This window comes from Fringilla coelebs, assembly GCF_963513975.1.
Source record: "Fringilla coelebs genome assembly, chromosome: 17".
NCBI classification, from domain to species: domain Eukaryota; kingdom Metazoa; phylum Chordata; class Aves; order Passeriformes; family Fringillidae; genus Fringilla; species Fringilla coelebs.
In genome coordinates this window covers 10,562,285-10,582,974 of record NC_140043.1, presented here as the reverse complement: position 1 = coordinate 10,582,974, position 20,690 = coordinate 10,562,285, and the positions used below count along the sequence as shown (strand labels likewise).

Below are 20,690 nucleotides of genomic sequence, written 5' to 3'. Positions count from 1 at the left end.
TACAGGAAAAGCAAAAGTTTTATGTTTCCTAAAATAACTCAGTGAAACATAAATAACAAAATGGCACCTCTCTGTATGGCAAATTGGTGTTTAACTCTCCTCGGTGTTTTATGGTGGGAGTTTGTGTGACCAACTTTGTTCTGCTGTCTTTCTAAACTTGAACCAGGTGGGAATTTATATAAGTGTGGTGGAGCAAGAACAATCTTTGAGCATCTGGAAAGTCTGGCTCACTGTGGGTGATGCCAGAAAACCACCGAAGTTAATTCATTTTTCATCATCTTATAAATTGAATTACTGTGAAAGGAGAGAGCCAGAGGGTGTTTTATAAAGTCCTGATGACTTAATTTCCCCTAAGTATTAGCTTCAGGAGAGCACTTGCCTTGTGGTTCCTCTCCTCATCCTGCCATCCCCTGGGATGTCACACGCCGTGGTCCCATCCTGCCCGGACAGCACAGGGCGCAGCGGGGCCACTGGTGAGGGTTTGGAAGTCACTGGTTCTCAGGAGGTCACCCCCATCCCTGGGGACCAGGCTGCCTTCTCCTGAAGAACCTGCCCCAGGGCTGCGTGTCTGAGCGTCCCCTGCATTCCTTGGTGCCCTGTGACCACTGCCATCCATCCCCTTCTGGCCCCAGGGCTGGGGACACACTGGCCTTCAGCCCCTGACCTCCTGGCTCTGCTGGAAACACACTGCACGTCCTGGGGTGACAGATGCTCCAGACCACAGGGCCCAGAACTCAAACCACCAGGCAAATAAAGCTGCTCCTGTGTTTGTTATTTATCGTGTTACTTCATAAGGTTTAACAGCACAATGTGTGTTCCTGGGCCACTGGTCAACCTTGGCTCACAGACTGACTTTTCCAATTTAAATCAAGTGCTCCTGCCCACACACTGTAGGGAAGAGGCATCCCAAGGCACCAAGCACCCGGTCCAGCAGCATGAATTCACCTGCCCTGCTCAAAGAATGATTTGCTTTCCAACAGGAATTATCCAGCGCTACTGGCTGCTCCTCACAGCTGGCCTGGCTGCCCCTGGCCTCGCCCAAACCTCCCATGTCCCCGCCAGAGGCACAAAGGGTTAACGATCTCCTGCTGCCCAGAACCATCGCTCCTCCACCACCACGGCCCCTCAGCATCTGTACAAAGGGCCTGATTTAATCCGGGTTGCAGACGACTCACATTGTACTCGCAGCCTCGGAGTGATGTTGGGTGATCAGGTTTCCAACTAATATCCAAGGCACAGCCCGAGCACTGAGCAGGAACAAAGGCACCTTTGTTACTGAAGAAAAAAAATCCCCTGAAGATATTAGCAGTGCAGTAGAGTTCAAACTGTTAAATGATTCAAATATTATTTAATGAATACATTTGAAATGAGGTCTCACAACCCAGAACACTTTTTAGATCATCATTTACAAAGAGCCGCCTCTTCGCTTACTTCTTTATGAAGTTGCTGCTTTCAGATTTCAATTATGGTCATTTTGCTCCCAGCCTTTTTCAAGGACTTCCCATGTTGGTGTAGCTCAGTTTTTTTCATGGTCCGGTTTAGCCAGTGACTACTGGGTTTTTCAGAAGTCCTGATAATCACATTCCTTTAATTTACCTTGGACTGTGTGAGAAACAAGGAAGACAAAGCCTTTTGCAAAAGGAGCAACAGCATTAGGTGTTGTTCTAGAGGGTGCTAAAGCCAAGCTTATAAACCAGAAATTTGGTAAGTAAGAATATCAAGATTTTAGCTGGGATTGGAAAAGCTCTATAGTTCAGGTTCAACAAAACCTTCAAATTTCTTGTGTGTCTTGGATATGCAATTCTAAACCAGAAAGCCATATAATTTTAGAGAGAAAAATTAAAGAATAAAGGTAGATAGGGTTCAGGAAAGAAACATATCTCCAACATGAGGAATAAAGTTTTAAAATTAAATTAGGGCTTCCTGTTCTTATAGCAATAAGAAATCCAGGGCTGCTCTGAAGCATGGACAGCAGATATTATCCCTAAAGAGTAACAGCAGCACATATGGGGCTGTGCTGGTGCCTGCTGAGAGGTTTTTAAAAAATACAGTATAAATAGCAAAAGTGGGGAAAGAGCACCAGAGTGACTACAAGTATCAGAATAAGTACCAGCTTACCAGCAAAAATCAGCCCAGGGCAGTGGCAGAAAGACCTCCAGACTCTGTTTTCAGGTGCACTGCAAAGAAATCACCTCCCCTCACACCAGGCACCCTCCTGGCTCTGCTGCCAGGGGCTGGGACCTCAAATAGCCTCTGCTAAGCAACACAGGATTTCACTTAACTCACATGAAGGGTCCTCATGCAGGTGATGCCTCAGGTGGAAGCAATTGAAAATCTGCCTCCAAAACCTGGGCTTGACACATTATCATCATAATCTTTAAAACTACTGTGCATGCCAGAACTCTGTTTGTGGTAGGGTTTGCACACTGAACTCTGCCCACAGCAGGCAACAAGGAGAAGAGAAGGCTCCCAGGAATAAAATGTCTGCATCCATCACTCTGGATAATCTCTGCTTCCCGACAATTATATGCTGTTCATTAAAATTATTTTTTCATATAAATTCAAGCAAGTAGAAAGTCTTTCATTAAAAGTTACAAAACTTCAAAGAAAATCTTTTCCCAATGACTTTATCGAGACAGAATTCAATGGAGAAGACTCTTGAATTGTATGACCTGAATAAAAACCACAGCAACAGCCCCGTGCTTCAGATTTTGCCATAAAATCATGGCACTGCATTTCAAGGACATGAAACATGTCCTAAACATGGCTGCATCAACTGAGGCTTGGAAATGCAGAGTAAGTTGTCTTACAGGACATTTTCAGATTGCTCAGAGAGTATTTAGAAAGGCCTGAGGGTGGAAAATCCCAAAAGACCCAAAATCTCAGATTTTTTCCCCCCACATTTCTCAGTCTACATGTAAAGGTAAAAGACAGAAATCATTCTCCTTTCTCTTGAGTGATTAACCTCCAGAAAAAAAGCAAATTCCTTACAAGTCTCCTTTAGATCACACTTGTGTACAGCCAAGTGATGGATTTCAAAGGTTACTGCTGGAATATGGTTCCCAGCAGTCTATTGCAGTGAGTAACTATCACGTTTACATATCCATTACATCAAAACGATGTTACACTTCCACTGCTTCCCGTTGGTTCACCATCTGGAAGCTAAACAAGCTGGTAGTAAAGACAGAATTCAATTCTGCATTTACCAAAGGAGCTGTACAAGCCTTCATTTGCAGCAGGTGATTGCACAAGCTGAGCAGGCAGAACCCTCCCCAGAGCCAGCACAGGGCCCACAGCTCAGCCAGCCCGGAATGGGACCCCAGGGAGGGACATCCAGGAGCCCCTCAGCACCTCCCAGCTGCAGCCCCTCCTCATGCCCAGTCCCACCTCTGCCAGCCCAGCACCTCACAGGGGGCAGCCACAGCACAGAGTCCTCCCAGCTCAGCAGTGTCAAGGTTCCAGGTGCTGCTCAGCCTGAAATCCCAAACCAAACCCAGCCCCGGGTGACAGCAGCCTTTGGGACCCCAAACACCAGCTCAGGAGCAAAATGTGAGTGCCTGAGATAAGAGACAGAGCTTTTTATGATCAAATTTATTTAATTAAATTTCATTGCCTGCTTTACTTGTCAGTTGCACCAGAGACTGCCAAAGGAAACAAAACATTGTACATTCACTACAAGATTCTCTCAAATTTTCACAACTAGTCCAAATCCACGGAAGTCACAGGGCCCCTTTCCCTCTGCATTGCAACACATTAAAAATGGCAGGACACAAACTCCAGCACTGTGACCTGAGCCCTTGGGTTCCAGGGGTACTTAATGACCTCTGTGTGTGGTTCCAGGGGTACTTCAACGACCTCTGCATTTACCAACCCAACCTCCTGGTGGTACAGGACAAATTAGCACTGAACTAACCCAGAAAGGAAACCAAAGACATTAATTACTGTGGGGCTGGAGGGTGGGTGGTGCAGCACACAGCTGAGGCACCAGCACCAGGCAGGTGTGGCAGTGCCAGCGTGCCCAGCACCAGGACAAGGTGCACAGCACACCTGGCCCCTGCTGCCAGTGCAGGAATGTTTTGTCACTGATGGTAACAGAAATCAGATCCCACCTGGGAAGTCAGGCAAGGCTTGCCCTGCCAAGGGTGCTGGGAAGAAACCAGGCATTAATAGATCTTTATCTAACTAGTGCTTTTAAAAATATTTTTTCTTTGATCTAACAAGCATTAGGTTAATGTCCCCCTGTTATGTGCTCTGAATGGTTCCTCAAACACACTGAAGACTTTTTCCCTATGGAGTTTCCTACAGGAGGCATCTGTTACCCCAGGGGCTCTCACACATCAGCCCCTCACAGACAGCAGGGGAATGTGTCAGGGGCTACAACTGAAACTGTCAGCATATCTCAAAGTCTACATCTCCCAAAGTGTATTTCCAACATGAAAACAGCTAAAATCACAATTATGTTCCATTGCTGTGTGTGAAATCCAGAATGCTTGCATGGCTTCCAAAGGGAAGCTCTGGAAAACAGCCACTGCACTGGCAGGAGTATTCCTGGAGGGAAGGGCTGACCCTGTCCTCACTGCCCAGCCTAAGATACACTGGAAAATGCTCTAGAGGTACTGTCAGTGTACTTGTCTAAAAAGCAGGTTCTGAAAAATTTCAAGTTGCAAATTACTTTATAAATCACAAGCCATTTTTCCTTAGTCTTGCCAATTTTAATGAAGAAAACTGTTAGCATTTCAATGTACAAAAGTCCAATAAAACATGATTTCTTTCCTTTTAAATCAGTGAATGGGTAAAGTTTGGGTTAAACTTATTCAACAGTAAAAGTCTTCCAATTTCCACTAATAGAAATTTTTTTTCTGATTTGACTAGAGGATAATGACAATCCAGAAATAAATAGCTATAAATACATTCATTGTTCCTATTCCAAAAACTCATCACACAGGGAAGACATAAAACTGAAATTAACTTGTTTGAGTGTTCCTTTACAATGAGAGATGGGCGAGTTAGAGCAGAGTGACTTGGACAGGAGAGAAAACAAGTAGGGCAGAAATTGGTCCAGTATTGACATTCATGAACATACCAGTTAGCAAAATTCATCCTTTAAATGACACTACTCAGTTGATTTTTTTATTTGCTTGGGGTATACATAATGAAAGCAAGTTTCCTTGGAATCTTTGCTAGGACAGGTATAGCACCCAGAGACACTGTAACCACCCCTTGTGTCTGCATGTGTGTGTGTAGTTATATACAGAGTCATGCACCCACACACACAGCCAGGATCCGGCACCGGCGTCCGTCCGGCGTCACTCGTCATTGGCAGCACTCGTTCCTCTCACGTGGCCTTGGTTACGCAGCTGTGGAGAGAGAAGGGCAATTTCTGCATTAGCAACTGCTTCAGACACAGCTCCAAACACACAGGGAGATTATCTCCAAGGAAAAGCAGGACGGGGCCTCAGAGTCACACCAAAGCAATGCCGGCTCCTGAGGGAATCTCAGTGGGAGCTGTCCTTGGCTAGGACCTGCCCCCAGGGCTGGGAGCAGCTCCCTTCACTGGGGAGCCCACACAGATCAGTGGCATGTGGCACCTTTGGGCTGGGATGTTACAACAGTCCTGTGAGGAGCAGCAGCACCAAAGGGCTGGGCACAAGCACCAAGAGCCTCTAACTCCTGGAGAAGCTGCTCCTGCACTAACAGCTCTGACACAGTTTTGTGTTCTGGGTGGAATTGGATTTCTAAGAACTGAAAGTGTTTGGAAGGTGATGCTCCACAGCTTCCCTAAGTGACACGGACCAAGTCCAGAGATCACTTTGCTCCTGTGTGTGCAGCAGAGTGATGCTGCCCTGAGTGACTGGAGCCCAGAAGGGGCGGGCGCCAGGGCTCAGCGCCATCACCACGACAGCAGCACATCCCACACCTGGGGTGCCTGCACTGGGCAAGCATCAGGCACCAGGGCAGGTGGCCAACACTGCAGGAACTCTGCTCCCAGCCTTAGTGCCTGCATCAGTGCCCACCTGCTGTCCTGGGCACCGTGGGTCAGCCCCACCTGCTGATCACCACACTGCTACTGAGCGGGAGGAAGGTAAGGCCCACATGGGTTATGTGGACATTAAGATGATTTCTGCTAGCAATTCCCATCCAAAAGAACATTAATCCCTCTTCTCCTTTTCCATCCAGCAGTTGACTTACACAGCTCGCTTTGCCTCAGAACCTACAGAGAACTCCTCTAGACGTCCGCAGCCAAAGTGCCTCGAACGGAACCCTTCTTACGCATCTGAAGTGAAATAAAAGGTGAGCTCCACACACAGAACCTGCCACGCCGTGTTAGTATGAGACAAGGAATGACCTGCAGGGCCAGGATCTGCCTCTCCCTGGCCAGGGCCAGCTCCAGCTACAGCTCAGGGGGTTTGGCCATGGTATGGTATTTCTTTTTGGCAAGGAGACCTGGGAACTGGAGAGCAGCCGTAAATAACGCTGCTTGAATTTTTACCAAGCCCACGATGCTCCAGCACGGAATCACTGCTCAGGGTATCCAGTGTGGCATCTCTACCCTCACAGAGGCATGGGAGAAGTTGGTCACAGGGCTCTGGCTGGACCCGATGCTTTCCTACTCTGCACTGATGAGCTGATGCATGTTTCATGGAGCAGAGGTGCTTCTCATCTCCAGCAGCCAGAGACAGAATCCACCAAGGGAAACATAAACAGTGATAAAAAGATGGACTGGGATAGAGGAACTCTGGAAGGACACTGATGAGGATTCAGAGAGTAACAGAAAGTAACAAAAGCAGAGATCCTGACTATAAAAATCGACTGAAGATGAAGCACAGGAGCAACAAAAGAACTGGAATGTGCACAGAACCCAGAGAAAGATCAGCTCAGAGCAGAAGGAAGAGAGGGTGTTCATGAGGAGGGGAAGAGTACCAGGACACTGTGTGGGAAAGAACATGCACTGCCAGCCCTGCTTTGCACCAGGTTTGGCTCTCTGCATCACAGAACTGCCTAGGGCTGCCCTGGCCACTCCTGACCCCTGCAGGGACATATCTGTGTCACACTGAGCACCTCACCCCTGAGCACTCGCTTTCCAGAGGTCCTGGCCATAGAACACACCTTGTGGTGTACTGGGGATGTAGTGGCAGTTACTGGTGAGCACAATGGATGGAGTAGGTGAACATGAAACAAGATGACAAATTATTTTGGATAAAACTAGCATGCATATTATTTGGCAGTGACATTTTTGCCCTTAGGTTGTCTAATAATGCACTGCACATAAACCCGTGGAAATTACATCATTTATAGGTGTTTGTAGATACCCCTCTTAAAATAACTGGAAAACCCCCAAGACAGTAGGGTCTCACTTCTCTCACATTTCACAGAAACCTGGGTTAGTGTAACATCATACATTTATCTTGTGAAAAAGAACAAACCAAAACAATCCAACTTTTTCCACAATACAGAAATTCCACAATACAGAAATTCCAAATTCCTGACACTAACATCTTACACAACAATTTGCAAAACACAATTTGCCTTTGCAAAATGAGAAAATATTAAGTAAATACATTTGATGTTTAAGAATGAGGATAAATGTTACAGCCAGACACATGTGAGCTGGGTTTGCCTTAAGGTAAGAACTAAAAGAGCAGCAAATATTTTGGGAAAAATATTTAAAAGGAGCTACTTACCAGTGAGAAATGTGAAAGAAAACATCCACAGTCCACAGAGACACAAAGGAACAATTTCACCATGCACAGAGGTATGTCAAATTCTGCTGCCTCTCTCCAGCACACCTCTGGTGTGCACTCCTCACTGCCACTACCCTTGTTCAGGGAAACTGGATAAAGTCTGTTTCAGTCCAAATTAAGAACCATGGATGGGCAAAATGGAACCCTTCTGGTAAAAATCAGTTTAGAGAGGACAGCTGTTATGCTTCCTCCTCCACAGACACCTGGGAACAGGTGGCTCTAGGAACAGGATCAGGCATAAATTAGCATTCAAGAAGAAACCCCCTTGATTTCAGAAAACAACTGCCAAAAATACCCAAATGCCCATGAGAGAGCACAAGATCTACAAGAGTGAGTGAACACCAACTTTGTCCACAGCACATTCTGGGGCTGCTGACCCAAACCCTCCAGCTTATGGGAAAAGAGTATTTGGTGCTACAGCTCAGCACAGGACTGTGAAGAAACACTTTTCTAAATGCAGGAAACATCCCTACACATCACAGGCTGTTCCACACTGCTTGGAAAGCCCCTGGAGAGCACAAGTGGGGAGGGAGGAGATGCAGCTGGTTTGGTACCAAGAGCAAAGACTCAGCAGGCACAGAATGTGCCCCAGGGGCCCTGTCCACAGCTGCTCTGGAGCCTTGGGCAACCAGGTCAGGCCAGGCAAACAGCAAGCTGGAGCTGAAGACACACTGTGTCTTGGAAGAACTGAGACACTGAAACTGTCTGGGTAACCTGACTGGGTTTGAGGCATGAAGCAATTGTCAAAATGGGAAGGAAATACAACTGCAAATGCAAGAATGGCAGGAATGCCAGTGGGATTGACCATGGGAAAGGTTCATGGAAAAGATCATGTTCTGGAAAGACCCTAGAGAAGAATGCTTCCTTCCCAGTCTGTGGTGGGGCTCCACCTCTGAATGGAGAGAGCAGGAACAGTGGCCTAAGTCTGAGCTTTCTCCCAGACATCAGCCCACAACACAACAGCCCACACGGATTTGGTCCTCACAGCCACTAAAGCAGGAAAACTGACATGATCTCAGCTGATTTTACTGACTTTCTTTTTAGAAGTAAAGCTTTGGTGTGGTGTGCTAATGAGAAGTGGAACAGCTGACAGGTGACACTTGAAAACATGCTTGAAGAGAAAAAGTAATCAGATCTAGTGATGACCAGAAATGAACAAAGCAAGACACGAGATGGAACGGGACAGTGACAGATTTGAGTTCCAACCAACAAGTGGCAAAAGGGCCCTGAGTGGGACTTTTGCAGTGGGTGTGGTGCCATAAACACAGAGGTAGTCAGGGCAGACATCCTGCCTTTAATGACATCAGAGGTACTTACCTTAAATCAGCACAGAATGCAGGAGCCCAGGGGGCTGCACTCAGGGAGCCACAGTGCTCATCAGCAATTGCCCAAACACACACACACACAGGCAGGGACACCACACAACTTGCCTCAGTTTCTGCACAGATAAATCTGCAGGTAGAAGCTCACACAGCCTTAAAAAAAAGCTTTCTTACCGCTTCCAGCTCCTTCTGGGTTTCATCCTCCATCCTCCTGATGTCCTCCATAGTCAGCTCAATCCACTTGTCAATCCAACAGAACAGCTGGCGGTGGAAGTTGGTAAATATCCTTTTTTCTTGCTTTAAGAAGATAAACAAGCATTAGATCACAGGCAGGACTTGCTAAAGGCTGGTGAAGTGACAGCAGCTGCTCAGTTTGAAGAGTTAAAATCTTCAAGTGAGTGATGCTTCACACTGCTACAGATTCAGCCACCTCACACCCCTGGATCCAATTTAAATTCACCTCATTTCTCAAATGCTTTAACATGGAAAGAATGAACAAATTTCACTATCAAAAAATAGTTAAGAAAATTCAGCCATTTACGTTTCTTGAGAATTATGAAGAATGTTGTTAAAATGTGTTCCAGCTCCAAGGTGGCAGCAGCCAAACCAGATCAGCCAATTCCTGAAGACTTTGCTTTTTTTCCCTAGAGAACTGTGAGCCCCACTTGCAGCAAACCAAGACACAAATGCTTTGACTGCCTGGGGAAAAGGACAGGAATTCCCTGGCTGTGAGCAACAGGAAACTGCACCACTGCTCCTGCTCAAACCCCCACATCAACACAGCCCCAAAAGACAGAAGCACTCACCTTTTGTATAAAATTTTCCACTTTGTTCTGCAGTCCCCACCACTTAAATTTGATGGTCACCAATTTGTAAGCACACATTTTGGGACACTCCTCATCAGTTGCTAACTCCTTCTGTTAGGGGATAATAGAAAAGAAGTTTTAATACTTTAAAAGTTTAATTATTATAAATTATAATTCTAATTAATGCATTAGAATAATAAATGTTAGAATAATTTATAGTAGTTCTGTGCTGCTTTTGGGGTGTCACATGAGGGATGTGCTGGGCCACAGAAAATTTGTTCCTCATCTGGAGCTGAGCCAAGGTTGAAGGAACCATGAACTTTGTTCTTCTGCTGATAAAGAATTTCTAAGGCTGTAACAACAGTTGCCAGTACCTTCCAGTTTGGCCCCAGAGGTCCTCTCTTTGTCTTAACTGACTGGAATAATGCAGGATCTTCATCAGCTTTGTAGTCCTGTAACATAAAACACTCTGAGAGTCAGAAAACACCACCAGATTCAATATCCCACTGTGTTAAGCTCCTGCTGGAGCAGAATGGGTGCAGCACAGCTGCCAGGCTGGCCCCACCACACCTGCTCCCAACACAGCAGCTCTCCAGGGCTGCCCTGTGCAGTGCACACTGTGACATCTGCACTGTCCCTCTGGGTCTGTGACCCCTGAGAGGAGGAGAAGGCAATAATTCAGAACCAGCATGCTGAAGCTATTCAAGCTGCAACACATGGCCACTGCTGGGGAGGCAGAACAGGAGGGAAAGAGGCAGAACAGGAAGGAATCCTGTTCAGGACTGCCTTTTAAAAATTTCACACAGCACTGGATAGAAGACATTGAAGTGAATCAAGATACAGAAATGGATAAACAATTTTGCTCTATGTAACTAATTGTTGGCAGAACTGCTGCTGGTTTGGGGCAGCAACATGCCAAACAGAAACACAAGAATTCCACTTCTTACTGCCAGTTTTATAAATAAAACCAGGTACTGCATTGAGACAAGCCTGAATTTATTTTCACTGTGTGAGCATCCTGCCAAAGCAGAGCTCACTGTAGTGGTGTGAGGCATGAGGCATTTAGACTGAGCTACATGTGCAGCCTTGATCTGCCTGGTTTATGGAGTGGAATGATTTGTCTGTGTACCCCAGGGACACTCAAGTCCACATGATACTGTTACCTGCTGTTCCCACCTCCCACTGCACAGGGACACTGGTAAAAAGCAACTGCGCTCTTGCATTTAGGACCCACATAAAAATAACCACAGCTGGAAACACTGGGGAAGAAAATGTTATCTATGAGTAAAACGTAGGAGTGAAAACAGAAATTCCAAGGAAATAGGTAGAGTGTTCTATGCCAGAGACAGAAGCTTTGAACCAAGACCTTTTAGAACTCAGTTAACCCAAATCCTATTAAGGACAGGAAAAACCTTTTATAGACTAAAGCCTAGATGGACAGGAGAGCTTGGTAGGAACTCTTCTCTACACACAAATCCTACAAGCATGCAGGGAAGAAGACTGGACTAGAGCCAAAGTACAAATAAACAACAGTTCTTTGCAGAGTTTAAGGAAAATATCTGTGCAGCAAGAGCTTAACTCCTGACAACAACAAGTCCTTCTTAGGAAGAAAAACAGGCAGCTGCTGGAGCAAATATTACAGCTCAAACCCCTGAAGCCCTCTGGAAAGTTAGACAGGCAAACATCAGCCTGCAGCAGCATAACAGGACAGAGGAGCAAAACCATTTCAAAGAAATACACAAATACCATTTCACAGGCAGTTTCTGCTCAAATTCTCAGTATAATATGCATGAATGCATATATATTATTATAAAGAATGATTTAGAGAGACTGTGAACCACATACAACAAAGTAGTATCACAACAAACCCTTCTTTACAATTCTCATTCTCAGTCTTTAGACCTGCTCAGAGTGGTAACAGTGCTCCTGAGAACTCATGGCTCACTATCAAATAGTACAAAAATTCAAACAGGACAGAATGATTTTAAGAAAACTTTTAAAACCTAACATGAAAATTACACAAGTTTGATGCCTGATCTGCAAACCCATGAAAATGGAACTGAACGTGGAGTGGCATCACACTAACTAGGTAGGTGGACACAAATTCTGGCTTTCCAGCTCAGTGTTGTATAAGTGTTTTAAGCAAGAGAATGCACATACTACTGGTAAGCAAAAAACTCACATAGAGATGAGGAAGGTACCACCTATCAGAGCTTCCTTCCAACGTCATCCACACTGATTCATGCTCATTCACAGCACACCAGAAGACCAAAATCAGGTTTATCCAAGTATGCCATACTCCAACTCAGAGCATGATTCCAGTGTCTCACAGCTGAAACAGTCACCAGCACCACTGTACACTGCCCTGACAGGCCCTCAGGTGTTTTAGGTAGGTTTAGCTAAAAGGCTTTTCATAAAAAACAACTTGCAATCACTCCCATCTCCTGAAGAGTCCTGCAGCTACAGCACAGCTATCAGGGGAGCCACTGCCTGAGATCACCTTTGTAAGAATGCCAAGGTTCAAATGGGAAATGGAACCAGCCTGGTTATCACAGACACACACGGTGGTGCCCAGAGCCAGAAGGTAAAGGTCACTAGGAACGAGGCTGCAAGAGATGAATATTTATAAACAGGATGAAAAGAGAGGCATAAACTAAAAGCACATCATATTTGTACACAGATAGGCTGTCCCATGGGATGTGTCATTGCATGATGATTCCAAGGTTCAGCACTAATAACGTGGAGTTGTTTAGCTGCCTATTGTGATAAATTAAGTCTGAAATGGGAGAGATCCACCTATCAAGCTCTGCAACTTGAGAATCTTTTTACACTTCCTTACAGACTACAAAAGAGCAAGTCCTATATTCCAATATATTTCCTCAAACTGTAGAAAAATGGACAGCACACAGAAATCCAAACTCCAAAATCCAAATCCATGTGTAATCTGACTGATTCGTACAAAACTGTAATTTTAGAACTTTCTTTCAAGAAATAAAGATCCACTATGACATAAACAAGACATTTAATGTCTTCATTGTAAAAAAATACCTATAAACCTGATTTCAATTTGTTTTCACTACACTCTACTTTTGTTCAAATTATTTCCAAAACCACAGCCTCCTCTGATGTTCATCAAGTGCTCATTTTTGCTTACACTTTAAAAAGTCTTTCTCTCCTGGCAAGTCACTTTTCTATACAAACAACATAAAGTGACACAGACTGCATGCTGGAGATGATTAAGAGAAGGCAGGGTTAAAAGTGTATCTAAAGAAAGTCACAGCTGTCACCCAAATTAGTTCTATACATACTTAAATGAACACGAGTCAGCATGTCAATTTTGTTATGAGGTAGCTGAACTTCCAAGGAAAAAAAAAAAATTCAAGTTCTATTACCTAAACTTGATAAAGATATCAGCATAAATACAAAGTGCCTCTCCTGAAGTCCTAAGAAGTAAAGAGGGAAGACAAAGGCCAGAAACTTCAGACTTCTATAACAGAAAAGACTTCAAATGTGGGTCCCAAAGGATTCCTGATGTCTCATCCCAGAAGGGGAAAACAAGTAAACAGCAAGGGTGTCAGTCTGCAGGTAACTCAGAGTTACCAGGGTCTGCTAAGAGTTTAATCACAAAGCCAGGCTTTGGTTAATGAAGTCAGGACTTAGCAAAACAGAGTTTCTGGGAGATGAAATGGAAATAAAAAATTCAATCACGTGGTAAAAATGAATCCCAAGTATTCCTGCACAAAAATGGGCTATACTGTGAGCTTGAATCTGCAAATATCCTCTGAAATATTTGCTAAATGTGGAAATGGTGTTAGAAGTTTATAAAAAGGAAACAGAAATGTAGAAGTATAACAATGTAGAAATGTACATCAGAAGAGACTTAAGACTCTGGATGAGACCACTCTGCACTCAGTTTTGATACTCTGTAGGTCAAATATACAAAAGAAAAAAGAATTATGTACTGCAAATAGTTTCAAGGACTTCCTGCAAAGAAGTCTTCTCCCCAGAATGTTGGATATCCAAGTATCTACTTTCAGAAAATAACAGGTAAACAGCATAAAGAGCCTCTCCTTGCACAAAAACAAGACAATCACATTTATTGTGCAAACACAGTCTCCATATTAGTGTCTACCACTTCCCTACTGTCCAAAAAATATTACACATCCAACAGTTCAGCTGTTACAATTTAACAAACAGGCAACAGCCCCAGCAGATCCAGATGTGCAGAAACAATCAGCAGAAAAATCAAAGAAGGAAGGCAGGCACATAAATTAATGGCTCTGTTAAAGACACTTCTGATGTCTTTGTTGGGTGAAATCCACATCATTTTAGCTGATTCCCTAAAAACACAAAGCATAAGTGGAATCAGCTGCATGCTACATCCCAATCCCAAGAGCAGAACATTTACTTACTCCTGGTTCTACTTGAGTTCTATCTGCAATGTCAATATGGACAACCTCAACACTCTTCCATGTGTTTGGATCTAAATTGTGAACCTGAAAAAAAAAAAAAAAGAAGGAATTATTCCCATGCTGGGAATCACACAGGGATCAGTTTGTGCAGTACATGTGTGTGCCAGGGAGTTTTTCAGGATGCTGTCAAGGCAGCATTCTCCAAACCTACCCCTTCTTCCTCTGCCTTTCTCAAAGGGAATGATCTCTACAATTACAGTTTAATTCACTCACTAATCAATTTTAAACCAGCACAAAGCCTTCACTTCTTGTGCATTCAGGAAACCTGTATTTAAGATTAAGCTCTATTCATCTGTCATATTTGTTAGCACTAATGAAATCAAGCTCTAATTAGAACCATTACCCATTCCATAATCTGCATGAACTTTTTGAGCTAGAAAGAAGGTGTAAAAATTCCAAGTGCAAATATGCAGATTTCAATAACCTGATCTCAAAGGTTCCCAGAATCATAGGACTGCCCTGAAGATGGACCTGGTGTAGTCTGAGGGTGTGTAAAGGCTGGATGATGGAATCAGCTCCACACCTGTGGTCTGTCCAGCACACCTAAACTCAGTTACTGCCAGGGGAGCTGTCCCAGAACAATCCCCTCCTGTGCAGCACATCCAGAGTAAGCTCACCCAAGCACTGGAAACAGACTGACAGCTACTCTGGATGGTTTATAAATGTTTGTCACTACAGATCAAAATTTTCCTTAAGTGACACAGGAACCAAAGTGATTGTCTGAGGAGAAAACAAGAACATCACCAGCTGGGACAATTCAAGAGGCACCTTCAATATTTAACTACAGCGTTCACACATCAACTCCAGTGCTCTTGTGAAACCTGCTTTCAAATAAACTCATTAGCCTAACTCTTAGTAGCATGTCTGGCATAAAAGAACAAAAAATTAACAAAAGGACCTGCTGAACAGCTATTAAAGTATTTGCATGAGAATCAAGCATCTGTATTGGCCTCTAAACATAAAAACCACACCCCTTCTCCTGATCTCCTTAGATGAGACAGCTTGACCACCCTGCAAGGACCTGAAAAATGCTTTTCTTGCTTTACTCCCTGGTCAGGCATTGACTTTATGCAGTAATTATCCACCATCACCAGGTATAAAATACTTCATCTGTACTGACTGTACAATTGCACTAAGGCTTGGTATCCAAACCCCAACTCACGTTCTCTGTTGTTCCCAAATCTGGTTTATGCCAGGTCTCAATTTTTATGAAGAAGTCATCTTTCATGTATTCATTCTGTAAGAATTAAAAGCAAAAAGCACAAGTCTGATTACACCTCTCTGCTCTAAGTTTAGATAAATGGTATCTACATACATGCCACTACTAATCCCTGACTAGCAACACAATATATTGAAATTACCAGAGAAACAGCCCCTTAGCTACACACAGAAATAGGCATATGATAATCTTAAACTAGAGCAGTGAGTACTAAATTAAAACCAGTCATGTTTAAGAAATCCAGCCCTACCTGTGCACACCAGTAGAAATAACCCTGCCATTTGCTGTCCTCAACCCTGAAGTTCTTTACCTCAATGGTCAAGTAATTTTCAAATGATCAATCCTGCAGTTAGATGTTACTGTACAGCACAATTACAGTCATAAAGCTGGATCATAATGGTCCAGCTGCCACCAAATTGTACATCTGAAGACAATGACAGAGCCCTGCTGATTCCAAAAGTCAGAGGGCACACAGCTGTGTGCACAGGTACCACAGTGAGTCAGGCTCAACAGCTCAAACTCACTTGTGTCACATCCACATGGTAACAATCTAAACCATGTTTGCAAGGGAGCAGATAAAGCAGTTTAACATTTAACTAAAAGTTGTTATTAAACAGGACACCAAAACATGTAAAAAAATTCTAATGATGTGTCTCCCATGCATCTTAAAAAAACAAAGCCAAATCCTGAGCTGTGCTGATCCACTTAGGTTCCCAGTTAGCCCATTTTAACTGGGGCAGGAATTCATTTCACAGCAATGGCATTTCAGACAGGCAGGGACTGATTTATTTCCCTGCTCTTCCTGCATTCAGGAGTGTGGAAGCCTCTGATATATCACTTTTCCCCTCCCACTTTTCTTAGCATTATAATGTCCTGAATAGACAGACATTATGCATCTGTAATGGTGATTAAAGGCATAAAAGAAGACATAGAAAATGAAATAATTTCTCTGACAAATTACACTTCTAATTACAGCCACATGCAAACAAATAAAGGGAGTTACTTTGTTATACTCTACACCAGGAGTCCTAGCAAGGCACATCTGACAGGCTGGAGCCAGACAATTGTAATGGGTATTAACAGATAAAATATATCTCAAAAAACCCCAATATATGATTGGTAGGATTTCAAATACTCACTGTCACAACTGGTGTCGTTGGGAAACACGTGCAATGAAAAGGAAAAGAAAACACAGAGCATTATTAGATACAATTGTTTCTGAAAGGTCTCACATATAAAATCACCAACAAAAGAAGACACATGGGGAAGACTCACTTGTTCTACAGTAGGGATATGCATTCCAGGCCTTCTCATGGAACACCAGGGAGCCTTCTGGAGCAATCATCCTTACAAACCCAGGGACTTTACTGGGAAAACAAACAAGGACAATGTGTTTAAAATCCTGCCAGCTGAAATTCCTCATTGGTTCCTCCCACTCCAATAAGGCACATTCCACCCAAGCATCTGAGGGGTTATGATGCACCTTGTCACCTGCAGTGAAATACACAGGAACTTCAAAAAACTTTCTGATCATGACATGGTCGAGAAAAAATGGGAAAGGTAATGATAAGGTGACAGAGACTGAGCTGTGTGATCATGAGGAATGCTGTACTATCCTTCCTCTTGCAGGAAAGACACCTGCTGAGGAAGAGCACTGCACACAGCCCCCACTTCCAGCTCCCTGGCAAGCAGCTCCTGACCTGCAGCAGGAACCTTATATCCCACTCATCTCTGACTCCTGTCCAGAGTAAGCAAACACAATTCCTTCAGCTCTCCCAGACAAGTATCCCCCATATTTAAAATCCTGTATTTCACATTTTTCCCCCCCACGAGAGCACTCATGCACAATTCAGCAAATTAAACCTCACCTTTCAACATTTCTTGCTCAATACCAAGGGACTACAACATGCATCAAGGCTTTTCTCACCTCTTTAAGTGATAGATTTTGTGAGTATACTGTCCCTTCTCGCCATCCTGTTCATAAGGCTCATTTTTTAAGACCTGAATTCCTTCCCCACCTCCTGTTTCGTTTTTGCTAGCTTCTGCCACAGAATAAAGTTGCCCAACTTGATACTGCAAAGGGAAGAGAAGTCAAATGTTAGCACCAAAGCTGGCCAAAACCTTTTAACCCGTTAAAAACAATTAGCTGTTTTCTCTTACAATTCAATAGTACAAAAAAGACTATCAGCAAAGTAAAATACACCATAGAAAAGATATGTAGTGAATTCTGACAACTTTTTGGTAACACATATTTGCAGCTCACAAATACCAGGTCTACACCCCAGCTGTTGCACAGCAACTCAACACTTTGGTGTACACCATAATTTCATTTTTCCTATCCCAAGAGCTAAGTGTATTTTTTGTCCTTCACTGCACCAAGAAATACCAATTTTGAGTTTACAGATTTTGGAGAGACCGATTTCCAGCTCTGAGCCTCCCCAATTCACACTTTCAACCAACTAAATGTTGCCCTCACAGGACCCAGGAAATGCACACTACAGGACAAGTGTGATGTTTCCTTCAGAAGCACACTCAACACCCTGTCATGACAGAAATCCTATCATGACTCTCATTTAACTGCACTTCAGTGCCATTTGAATGGCTGGCTTCAGATCTGGGAAGACAATTCCTTCACCTGTGGCTTCAGGAAAAGGCTTGGAGTCCCTCAGTGCTGGATCAGCAGCAAAGTGCTGCCACAGGGCACAACTGTACTGCTGGCAGAGGAATGCTCAGAACATGTCAAGGAAGGCTCACTGCTGCACTTGCTTCCTTGGAAATCCCTTGCCCAGAACAGGGCTCACACCTGTGTCACTCATCTCTGCCAGTGTAGCCACAGCACAGGGAATGTTTGGACTCAGGCTGGTCACATTTCTGACACAAAATCCCCTCCCAGCCCTCAGTCTGAATAAAGCAGGGAGGATGACCAGGACATACCTCTTGCACGGAGCAAGGTAAAACCACTCGGCTGAAAGAGGAAAAGAGAAAACTCAGTAAAATGAACCATTAGACTTCAGCTGCAGAAAACAGGTATAACACAGATGCTGAAGAAAGAAGTGTCAAAAGGAGCCAATTCAAGTTGCCTCTTCAGAAATCTCTGTGATAGGAAGACTTTGGATATAACCCAACAAACCCAGGTAAAGTTCAATGCCAGATACAAACGAAACACAAGGGATGGAACATGTTACAACCAGCACAAAAGAGCCAGGAAATTTGGGCTCTACTTCCAGCTCTGTCACAATAACTTCGTGTTATGCTAAATTTATGAACTTTTCAACCTACACATTACCTCTACAACCACTGAGACTACAGCCACCGCACTTCGAAACAATTAGCAGCCAGAAGCCGGGACAGAGGAACAAACCAGCCCCTGCTTTGCTGGCAGGAGCCCCCACGGCACGGATCTATCGATACCCATTGCCGCGGAGCTCCCGGCGCCACCGGAGCGGAGAGCCGGGAGCAGGGCAGGGCTGCGGGGCTGCGGCCGCTGCCACGGGCGCCGCTTTCCGAGGAGAACGGGGACAGAGCCCCCGCGGCTGCCCCGGCCGGGCCCGGCCCGGAGCTCGCGGAGCAGCCGGTGCGCGGCCGCGGCTCTCGCTGCGGGCAGGGCCCGCCCGGCGCCGCTCGAACTGTGCCCGGCGCCCTTTCCCGTCACGGCGGCACCGGCGCACGGAGCGGCTCCGCGCCCGGGAGGAAGCGGCGACCCCGGGGCCACACGGCAGGAGCGGCGCGGGCGGGCCCCGCCGGCGGCGGGCGCGGCCGGGAAAGACCCGCCGGGTCGCGGCCCGGGCGTGGCGGCGGCGGGCGCTGCGGCGGTCCCGGCGGCCCCGGTGCCCGCTCCCCCCGCCCCGGCCCCGGCGCGGCCCCGCCGCCCCCACTCACAACTCCTTGATCAGCACCATCTTCCCGCCGCTCCGCGCACGCGCCGCTCTCCGGCCAGGCCCCGCCCCCGCCCGCGCGGCCAATCGCGCTCGGGCCTCGCCCGGAGGCGCGCACGCGCCGGGCGCCGCCAATCCGAGAGCGCGCAGCCCCCGCGAGCTCACACCTCACCCCTCGTCAGCCAATCAGAACGAACCGGGCCGGCTCCGGTGCGCGTCCGCCCTCCCGTCGTTGCTGACGGGATGACGTCATCGCCGGGCGCCGGTGCGGGGCGTGAGGGGCCCGGCCCGGCGGGGAGCGGGGATGGGGCCGGTCTGGGGCGCGGTGCCGGCGGTTCCCGGTACCGAGCGCGGCCCTGCAGGGCACCGGGACGGACCCTCCGCACTGCCGGGCGGGCCGGTACCGGACACCCCGGTTAGCCGCTCCGCGGTGTCGGACCCTCACGACGCCGTTGCCGAATGGGGTCACCCGCAGCGTGCGGGAAGTGAGGAGCTGCAGTGTTGGTGAATTTCGGGGAACCCGGCTCCGCTGCCCTGGCGACACCGCCCTTGGCGCTGTGCCGCTGCCCGCCCCCTCCTCTGCCTCTGGCACACGGGGGAAGCTAAAATTCCCTTTTCCAATCTGCTTCAAGCGAAATCCTTCACCCGCGGATCGCAGTTAACTCTGGGCTGCCCCTGTGTTGCCACACGAATGAAACCGCAGAAAATCCGTAGCAGCCTCGGTTTCCGCGGCCAATGCCGCCCTCTTGTGAAACCGTTTCTTTTCGCCTCCATCGCAATCACGAGAAGAACAGGGATTAATAACGACCTGACAACCCAACAAAGTTCAGCCGGGCTGGGGATTCCACCTTCCGCTGGCGCTAAAAAATACAAATGAAAGGAGTCTGCAGGTCGGAAAGCTGAGAAACATCGAAAGAAGGCTGAAATCAGCCCTAAGTGGAGGAGCCCTTCAGGCTGTGAGGAGCCCGGAGGAGAGGAATGGAATGGCAGTGATACCGGCCAGTGCAGGACAGTGTGACAGGGACAAGTGCTACCGAGGCTCCTGGCCGGGGAGTGTGAATACCACAAAACAATCCGCAGCAGAATCCAATTACCAAATTCCTTCAGGTAAATAATCTCCTAACACATTCCACGTGTTCACAAACACAGGAGCAGCAAATGAGATAAGAATTGTTTTGATCATTCTTTCCTCTGCTTCTCTCACAGCTTCTCTCTGTTCAGAGGGCGTGTGAATACCACAGGGGAGCAGAGGGA

The 20,690-nt window shown here is 46.1% G+C and overlaps 1 protein-coding gene across 1 annotated transcript; it reads right to left on the bottom strand.

Moving 5' to 3' along the window:
- Positions 1-3,652: 3,652 nt before the first annotated feature.
- Positions 3,653-19,499, bottom strand: PITPNB (phosphatidylinositol transfer protein beta). The gene is made up of 11 exons (XM_084216923.1): positions 19,441-19,499; positions 18,496-18,526; positions 17,489-17,634; positions 16,837-16,928; positions 16,701-16,708; positions 15,505-15,579; positions 14,283-14,366; positions 10,245-10,322; positions 9,871-9,981; positions 9,239-9,361; positions 3,653-5,357 (listed from the first exon to the last, which is right to left on the bottom strand). The coding sequence occupies exons 1-11, from the start codon at positions 19,458-19,460 to the stop codon at positions 5,307-5,309; spliced, it is 819 nt and encodes a 272-aa protein (XP_084073049.1). The 5' UTR covers positions 19,461-19,499; the 3' UTR covers positions 3,653-5,306.
- Between the last annotated feature and the right edge of the window lie 1,191 nt (positions 19,500-20,690).